Below are 9,284 nucleotides of genomic sequence, written 5' to 3' on the forward strand. Positions count from 1 at the left end.
TGAGATTTTTTTAGTGCCCCCTTTATTGGACCAAGCTAATTGAACCAGTTCTGTATTTCACAACTTCTCGATGCAGTATATACTTTTTTAGAGTGACAGCTCTACTCCTCCTCCCACTACATACTCAGAAAATGATCTTGTGTGGGCATTTGACCTTGAAGCTCAGCCGATGTCAACTTCCTCTTCTTTGCATTTGCGTTGTCATAGCAATGGCACGGTATCAGTTTGTTCTCTTTCACGTGCCCCTCTCCGTCGGTTGGCCAGAGCCGGGAGGTGGCAGGCGCATGTGCCTCAAGACCTCAACTTCTGTCACACCACTCCTGCACTGGTAGTATGAAGAGAAATGTGGACAGCATGCCACTGCTTGCTGAGCAGGATGTCAATGCCTGATACACCACCATGGCTTGTTTTTCACGGTAGCTGCTGCGATCGCTCGACAAGCTTGGTTTAACCACATTCAACCACAGATATGTGGGAGAGTCATTGTCACTGTAGTTATACCTAACATGCTGCCCAGTCTTGATGAAAGGAACCCAGTTCTTCTTCTTACCCTCGCTGATCACACACTCAACTTACTCGACGACTTTCCTTCTCTACGTTAGGTGCCCGAGCAGCACGTGCAGACCATAGTTGAGGCACTGAAGAGGAGAACAAGCCTGCGCCGCTTGGCCCTTGACTGGAATTGCACACCCAGCACAGTTTATCGTCTTCTGGTGGCGTCTTCTGGTTCCCCCTCGCTCAGAGCTGCACCTGGCGAGGTATTGTCGACTACTCGACTCTTTGCGTTGGCATTCATCAACGTGCGGACGGATGTCGCTGGTGGACCGCAGCGAGGTGAGACCCAGATGGATAGCATGTAGATTGCCAGCAGGGACTGTGTCTATATATATACCGAGCTGCAGTAGAATTCCTGCACAGTTTCGTCTCATGGCTTATTACTGCTGCAGAGCCATGAGAACACTACTGACACGTCTTTGGGGTCTCTCTGCTGTGAGTGTGCAGCGAAATTTTACAGTGAAATGAGCAGCAGTGAAGGTCACGGTGCCTGTTGTAGAGTGTAGTGCCTGCTTATGGTGCATTCAAATGATGGACCGAATCTGGATCTTGAGGGGCAGATGACTGGTCACACGGGCTCACATCAGCGGTTTTCCTCATCCGCCGGGGCTCGCGGACGTGTAATCCAACCTGTTTTCACATCGGATTCTGGCGGCGGAAACACTGCAGCTTTTGCGGCAAACCAGCGGTGTCGGCAACCAGTACACTTTTCTTTTGCTTGAGCCATATGGCTGTCCTCGCAGTCACCGTCAGTTCTTAGGAGTGTTACTTGGGTAGTGTTAGTCAGCACCGCTAGTAGCCATAGAATGACAGCGTGCTTCGCGGTGCCAGTAGGCAGAAAAAGAGTGTTCTACACTCGCCGTCATGGCTACTAGCGGCACTGACTAACACTTCCAACCTTAAAAATGCACATACTGTATACTCCACAAAGTGGACAAGGGGATGAACCTGCTGTAGCTCAGTTGGTAGAGCATCGGATGCGTTATTCGAAGGTCGCAGGTTCAATCTCTGCCAGTGGCAAGTTATCTTTTCGTCACTTTATTTCTTCACATCTATATCTTAATTTACTACAAATAACACCCCCTATACTTTCCTTGACTTTCTTGTGTGTTAATTCTAATTAATGTTATGTCTAGCAAAGAAAAAGGAGCCCTTAAATTACCCTTCCTTCGTGCATTCATAGCGAGGGTTTCGTTCTGGCAGACTGAATGCCATAGGGTCGTATACGAGGGATTACTGGTCAGCTGCCAGCTCATAAACAGAATCGCGTACTTCGTGACGCCAGCAGGCAGAAAAAAGAGTGTTCCATACTCGCTGTCATGGCTACTACTGGCCGCTGACTGCACATATATACCCACCAAGTGGACAGGGGGAGACCCCGCTGTAGCTCAATTGGTGGAGACTCGGACGCGTTATTCGAAGATTGCAGGCTTGGTCCCTGCCTAGCGGCAAGTTATCTTTTCGTCCACTTTACTTTCTTCACACTTATATCGTAATAACTACAAAAAAAACATCCCCTATACTTTCCTTGGATTTCTTGTCTGTTAGTTCTAATTAATTTATATCTAGCAAAGAAAAATGAGCCCTTAAAATTACCCTTCCTTCGTTCATTCACAGTGAGGGTCTTGTTCTGGCAGACTGAATGCCTTAGGGTAGTACAGTAAAAGCTCGTTAATTTGACAGCCGTTAATTCAGAAAATCGGACAATTCGGACGCGTTCTCTGTCCCGACAAGGATATGTATTGTTTAATGGCTTCAAACTCTCATTAATTCGGGTCATATTTGGCTACAACCCGGTTAGTTTGGACGATTCTTGGAGTGTACCGAGCGCGAAGCACCGCAAATGTGCAATGCAAAGAAGCGAAAACGGCCTTCGCGGAGAACCGAAATGAGGCAGCACAGTCTGCATCCCAGTGCCATCAGCGCGAGCCGTACGGTAACGACGTTTCTGGTTATTTTTCGGGTTAGCACGTTCAGGTTAGTAAAGACAGGAAGGTCTTGAGCCGGGCTGACATTGTGACAAGGTCGCGAGTGGCGAAAATTGCGGCTTTTAAACTGCTCTTATGCAAAGTAAGTACAGGATTTACGTAGTCATCAATAAAATTAAAGTGTATTGACGATGCTTGTTTATTTTTTTCTTGATACTTTCGATAATTCGAAATTCAGTTAGGTAATTCGGACATTTTTCCGGTCCCATGAAATCCGAATTAATGAGATTTTACTGTATACGAGGGATTATTGTCAGCTGCCAGCTCGTAAAAAGACCACGTGCTTCGTGACACCAGCAGACAGAAAAAGAGAGTTCCACACTTGCCGTCATGGCTACTAGCGGCGCTGACTAACACTCCCAAGTTTAGAAATGCACATATATACCCCACAAAGTGGACACGGGATCACCCCGCTGTAGCTCAGGTTAGTAGAGCATCGGAGCGGCAAGTTATCTTTTCGTCTACTTTACTTTCTTCACATTTACATCGTAATTACTACAAAATAACATCCCCTATACTTTCCTTGGCTATCTTGTCTGTTGGTTCTAATTAATGTTATGAGTAACAGTGCCAGTTATTCTAGATGGTTTTGAGTAGACTTTATTATTGGTCTTTTACAGAAGAAAACACCTTCTGAAGCTGGACTTGCAGCTCATCAGCTCAGCCATTCTTTAATGATTGAAAGTGCCTGCCTAAAGTGCCCGACTAGCTATGCCAGTCATTTGACCCACTAGCGGTGCTGCACCATGCTTGTGAATCACCTAGACTCATTCATTAATTCTCTCTCCCTCTCCCACTCCCCCATTCCCTCTCAAGTGTTGGGTAGCAAACTGGACGAAGTCGAGTTAACCTGCCTATACTTGGCGACAACTTTTCTTTATAGCACTGTGGTAGCTACAGAACCGAAACGCATGCCTGCTACCGCGCCAAAAATTAGTACTTAAGTTTACTGATAATTTTCTCATTTGCCTTGCTGAAATAAATCCTGCTTTATTTGTTATGAGACTGAAACAGTTGTGGGAAGTCGTAGGTGAAATACAGTTATTCTTCACTTTGCAAGAATGCCTTCCTGTTCTTTCCATTTCTTAGACAGCATCACCTTTTCAGCACGCCCATTTTCCAAAGTAAACATGGCATCCATGACGTAGTGGGTCAGTGTGCGGCTGCAAATGCGCTGTTTAGTTCTTCATGAAAAATATACTCGTAATATGACACTAAAATGTACACTGAACGACCGAAATGTTTCTCCCATTCACATTTTTCGTGTATATATTCTTCTAACCCGTTAACAATGCGAGCAAGCAAAACCGAAAACAGCTGCAAGCTGCCGTACTACTTGCGGAGCAACACGAATGTGTGGAAGCCCTTCCTCCGTAGCCTTCGCTCCACTGTCAAGATAAGTTGTCGCCAAGTATACCTTTCTATCATTCCTTCTCTCTGAGGGACAGTTTCTATCAGATAATTTTAGACATCATTGCATCAAGCTGTTGTGTGTAAACGTTAATTGTACCCGTTGGTCCATGTGATTTAGAAGTTGCGTACCTTTGCAATAATTTGTGCAGTTGACAACTGTAAAGAAGCTCAAAATGAAGTCTAACGAAGTACAACAGCGAGACATGCTTCAGGTACTTGTGAGGTCTTGCAATTCAAGTAAAAAAAACCTGACTGAACAGCGATTTCAGCAACACATCCTAACATTGTTGACTGATGCGAGGTGGGTTGGATGAGTGAGGAACCTTGGGGAGGGGTACGTGTTTCACTGCTGTGTGCATTTTCATTTTCATAATGTTTATTATAAATCTGGTGCGTCTATCTCTGGCCCAGATGTATTTCTACCAACGGCACCTTGAATGAGCTGATTCCTTTCTGGACGTCACAAGACAAAGAGAGCTGTGTACACTGTCTGTACAGCGTGACCTGAAAGACGTGAGCCGTGCGCTTTCTTCACACCGCGGGGACTACCTGACTTCTCTTAGTGTTGTGCTCGGCAAGCATTCCACCTTGACCACAGTCCACGCGCTCGCACTCTACCTGGCCTCTACACATAAGCTACAGGAGCTCCAACTGCGGCTTGAAAGTGTACCGCAGAATTTACAGCAAGTGCTCTTCGCAGGCTTCCAGAGGAACGTCAGCCTTGAACGTCTGTGCATTTTCGGTAGGTCCCACAAAGTGTATCACCTCACAGACCCCACGCTTAATGCAAAGCCATGCATTTCTAATGGAGAAGGCTTGTGGGGGATAAGTGGTACCGAGCTGTTCACCATTTGCTGGCTTCAAGTAGTTAAAGCCATGTTTTGTTTTTGTAGCTGTTTCTACTATTTTTCCAAGACCAACTCACCAGTACTTTGACTGCATGAGCTTCACTTAGTATGTATATTGTATTCATGTCTGAATGTCCCAACCAGTCTCCAACACATTAAGCTGTCTTCTGCAGAGTCATTCACTACAGGAGTCACAGTACCGTAAAATTCATATTGGTTCTGCTAGAAGATGCCAAACATAGCACATTTTTATTTATCTGAAGATTTACCTCACTTGATGAGTCTCCTGTGTCTTCTCAGCCTGAAGAGTTTGAGAGGCTTAGCTTGAAGAGGATGGCTACCAATCACAGTGTCTCGTTTCTTGCCTGGCTTTTAAATATTAGTTTGCTGATATTATCAAACCGAGGCAAGGCCACACAGTTTATCTAATGTTATTCAGTGGAACGCTTGCAAGTAGCACTCAAAATATTTGACTGAGAAGAATTAGGAGTGAAAATCAATGGAGCATATCTCAGCAACATGCTGTCCTGTTTAGCAACCTTAGTGGCAATATACTTGCACAAAAATATTATAGAGGGCCTTAGGCAACAAAATGTAAGAGTAAGGCATAAGAATAGTGCATAGAAGACAAAGAAAATGCTCAACAGCCTCACAAGAGATTCGCATTTATGATTGGCAGCAAGCGTCGAAAATATGTGCAAGAGTATGTTTATCCAGTAGAAAATCTATCTACGTTATACTCTGCTCCAAGGTGTATCACTGATACCTTGTTGGAGTTTGACAAAACCCTTGAAAAGGATCTAACTATTTCATGTCAGCTGCAACTTCATAAATCAAATTGGTCCACTTTAGATGCTCTGAAAGATGCTGCTAACAGCACTAAAAGTACTGTAGTCAAACTCTGTGCCACGTTTGTCTATTATTGTTTTTGCCTCGGCCGTTAGCGGTGTTACCTCCGAAGGCACTCTCTAGTGGAGCAGCTTAGCTTGTTTATGGACTCTGGGAGACTGAGTACATGTGTCTCTCTTTAAGTGCCTTTGTTCTCTTTGCCAAGGATTTTACAGCACAGAATTCGGCTTGCAGGGACTGAGAACCTTTGCATCCCTGAGAACATGCAGCAAGTGCTGTTCTCCTGGATGGCAGATAGCAAGCGGCTCTACAGCATCAACGTGAAGATGCACTGTTACGACACTAAGCATATGCTGGAGGTGCTTGCCTCGTCTCAACACCGAAATCATGTCCTCACGTCTCTGGCCTTTAGTAAAACTTGGGCCGACCAGTCGGTCCTCGAGACCAACCTCAAAATGGGAGTCTGGCAACGATGGTGCCACAATCTGAAATCATTCGGGCGGACAGTGCAAAGATCTGTCAGCGTGGCATGAATGTGGAACCTGAGTGTGACTTCTGTAGTTTCAATGCGTCAGATCTGCTGTTGCGAATTTGTAAAACACTGTTGTGTCCACTCATGCCACTGAGAAGAGAAAACCAATGAAAACACGGCTTCTTCTGATATGGCAAGGTCAGTGTGCTTGTTAATTTCGCACTAAGAGAAGTTTTTCATCTTATAGTGGCAGGGGGAGCGCCAGGATTGCTTTGCTGGGGCGGGGTCATTTATGACAAGTGAATTTCTTTGGTTGGGCAGGGAAGTGGCAAACGTATGCATTGTATTTTGAATATGTTTACTTTGGGGGAGGGTGGAAGGGGGGGGGTGCAGGTAAGAATTTTGGTTGGGTGGCTGCCCCCTCCCTGGGCTGCCCCTGAGCTCCAGAGGTTGCATTCTCGTTGTTTTTTAGGGGCTCAGCAATAGTGCCCTACATGTCCATTGATAATGTTTCAGTGAGATGCATTTATTTTTAAGTGGAACGGGGGATGATCATTATGGCTGACTTAGGACTTGCTTATCTTCTTGTTTTCATCTGTCAGTGAACTTTGTGCAGCAGTATGTTTCTGATCATGAAAGTGACTGCAGATCATTAAGTTGTCTAACTGAAACATGTTGTACCATGCATGCATTGGCTATGAAAGCACACTAATGGAAAAAAAAAATTAGGGCAGCTTGCACTAATTTGCGTACTAACTACAATTTGCCACTGTATGCTTTTTCCATTGATATGAAAGACCATTTTTACTCCCTAGCTACCTCATGATCAACTTTTGGAATACGCAGAAGAGTGTATTGATTTGCATGGAGCCACTGCTTTCGTCAATTCCGTGGCATTGTCTGTTGAGACAATTCTAGACTTGCTGTCTATGTACCTAAAATCCACCTTTGTTCAGTGGAACGACCGCGTATATATCCAAAAGCAGGGTATTTGCATTGGCTCTAGTTTAGCCCGGATCCGAGCAACGTTTTTCTGGCGCATTTGTATAGGCTTTTGGCTGACAGATTTGAAAATTTAAAAGTAATTAAAGTCTTCCGTTTCGTAATTGACTATCTCGTAGTACTCAGGAGTGCTCTGGAGAGCTTTGAAGGAGATATGAACAATGTTATGGATGTGTTCAAACACACACTTCAGCCGCTCGTTATCACCCACAAGGTGCCGCTTCAGCATTCGCTGCAGTTTCTGTACCTGAACTTGATGTTTCAGAATGACCATTTATGCTGGGCATACGAGCCACATGGTAGCAAACCCTTGTTGCCTTTTGCGTTGGACCACATGAAGTTGGTTAAAAGGTCAGTGGTGCAAATGTGTCTCGTAAACGCCTTGCAGAAGTCTTGCACACACCGCATGGAAGAAAGCTTTGACAAACAGGTACAGAGGCTGAAGGCAGCCAGATATCCCCAGCACCTGATCACTTCGGTTACTGAAAAATTGCACAAAGTGACCAAGAACCGATTGAAAGGGGGTGTAATGAGAGATGGAAGCCATGATGAGTGCAGAAGAGTGGCAGTAATTCCCTTCATGCACCACAGGGCTCACTATCTAAAAAAGATTGGTGAACGAGTAGCGGGTCAAAGCTGTTATGATGGCGCCTGAGAAATTATCTCAGCTATGAGCTGTTACTTCCCCAGTGAAGAAGCCAAGAAAGGTGTGTGTAATCAACCATCGAAACAAGTTTGTGGATTGCTCGGAGGGTCTGGTGTGCAGAATTCCACTTACTTGTGGCCAAGTTTATGTAGGGCATACTGAGCGTTGTCTTAATGTCCGTAAAGTGAGCATCGCAATAAGGTGCGCGAAGGTGCGGATGGGCAGCTTGCGGCGCACTATCGAGATTGTAGGTGTGAGCCGTTTCTTGATAACACTGTGGTGTTGTATCGGGACTCAGACATTAACTCCAGATTGATTGTCGAGGCTGCTGAGACGAAGAGAAATGATTTTACTGCAGTTAGCGGTCCTTCGATTGCTTTGACAAGCAAGGAGCTTCACTGCTTAGAATGTGCGTATGGTGCAGTCACATAGTGCGTGCCTCGGCACCACATTTGCTGATGCAATCGGGGTTATGTGTATTAAATTTTTCATCACTTAGTCTTTTGCTGGTACGTACGCTCTTGACACGTGTTAGCACGAGTGGACGCTGCCCTGTAATAGTATGTCCTTTTAGATCTTTGGTTGTTTTTACGTTTAGTTTTTCTGCCTTTCCTTTCCTTCCGGTGGCTACACCTATATATTGGGCGTTAGCACGCATTAAAGTCTTAGTTGGAAGTAGCGCTTGTTTTGTGTTCTTCACACTTACAAAAGCTATGGATCAGTACCAACTAGCCCGATCTCAGTGCTTGCACTAAGTTGTGCAAGGCTGGGTAACAGAAGAGCTGGTGGGCACCTAGCTGGTCCCCGCCTGGCTACGCTTTTACCCCCTCACCTCTCTCTTTCCCACCACTTGCTATTCTATACTATACAGAACTATGCGTGCTCTCTTGTTTTTTTTTATCTCTTTCTTTCTCTCTGTCTCTATCTGTATATTTCTTTCTCTGTCTTTATATCTTTTTTTCTCTTTCTTACCTCTCTTTCCGTCTACTTTTCTCTTTCTTTCTATGTCTTTCTTTCTATTACATTCTCTATCTTTGTATCTTTTTCCTTTCCATTTCTTTCTGTCTATTTTTTTTCTTTCTTTCTCTCTCTCTCTGTAGTCGTTGTCTCACCTTGTATCTCTTTCTCTCTCTGTACTTGTTCTCTCCTCCTCCTCATTCTCACTTCCCTTTCCCACCTCCTTGCTGTACTATAGTACACTGGATTTATGTGTTCATCAAGGAAATGGAAATGCATTGACGTAACAGACACCTGTCTATTGTTTTCTTGATACTTTCGATAATTCGACATTCAGTCAACTCGGACATGCTTTCCGGTCCCGTGAAATCCGAATTAATGAGCTTTTACTGTACCAGCTTCCTGCTCTCCATATGGTACTTGCGAAAAAATTTGATTCCTACTAAGCTCTGACATATAGCTTCAAATTCAAAGTTAAAGTGCGTCACGGCTTTAGCGACCTACACAGTGATGCGCATGAAATTAAAGGAGCAGAAATGCACATTTAGCAACTC

General features: G+C 44.7%; 1 protein-coding gene across 1 annotated transcript; it reads left to right on the forward strand.

Annotated features, from left to right (window-relative positions):
• Positions 1-2,443: 2,443 nt before the first annotated feature.
• Positions 2,444-6,186, forward strand: LOC119383743 (uncharacterized). The gene is made up of 3 exons (XM_037652039.2): positions 2,444-2,532; positions 4,424-4,698; positions 5,888-6,186. The coding sequence occupies exons 1-3, from the start codon at positions 2,444-2,446 to the stop codon at positions 6,184-6,186; spliced, it is 663 nt and encodes a 220-aa protein (XP_037507967.2).
• Positions 6,187-9,284: the final 3,098 nt, after the last annotated feature.

The sequence above is a fragment of the Rhipicephalus sanguineus genome, chromosome 2, assembly GCF_013339695.2.
Source record: "Rhipicephalus sanguineus isolate Rsan-2018 chromosome 2, BIME_Rsan_1.4, whole genome shotgun sequence".
NCBI lineage: Eukaryota > Metazoa > Arthropoda > Arachnida > Ixodida > Ixodidae > Rhipicephalus > Rhipicephalus sanguineus.

Bases quoted from the DNA above. Each gene is read 5' to 3' on its own strand.
- LOC119383743 (XM_037652039.2), top strand. From the start codon at position 2,444: ATGAGGCAGCACAGTCTGCATCCCAGTGCCATCAGCGCGAGCCGTACG. The intron at 2,533-4,423 runs GTTAGTAAAGAC...GGACGTCACAAG, and splicing joins TTTCGGGTTAGCACGTTCAG to ACAAAGAGAGCTGTGTACAC. The intron at 4,699-5,887 runs GTAGGTCCCACA...TTCGGCTTGCAG, and splicing joins TGAACGTCTGTGCATTTTCG to GGACTGAGAACCTTTGCATC.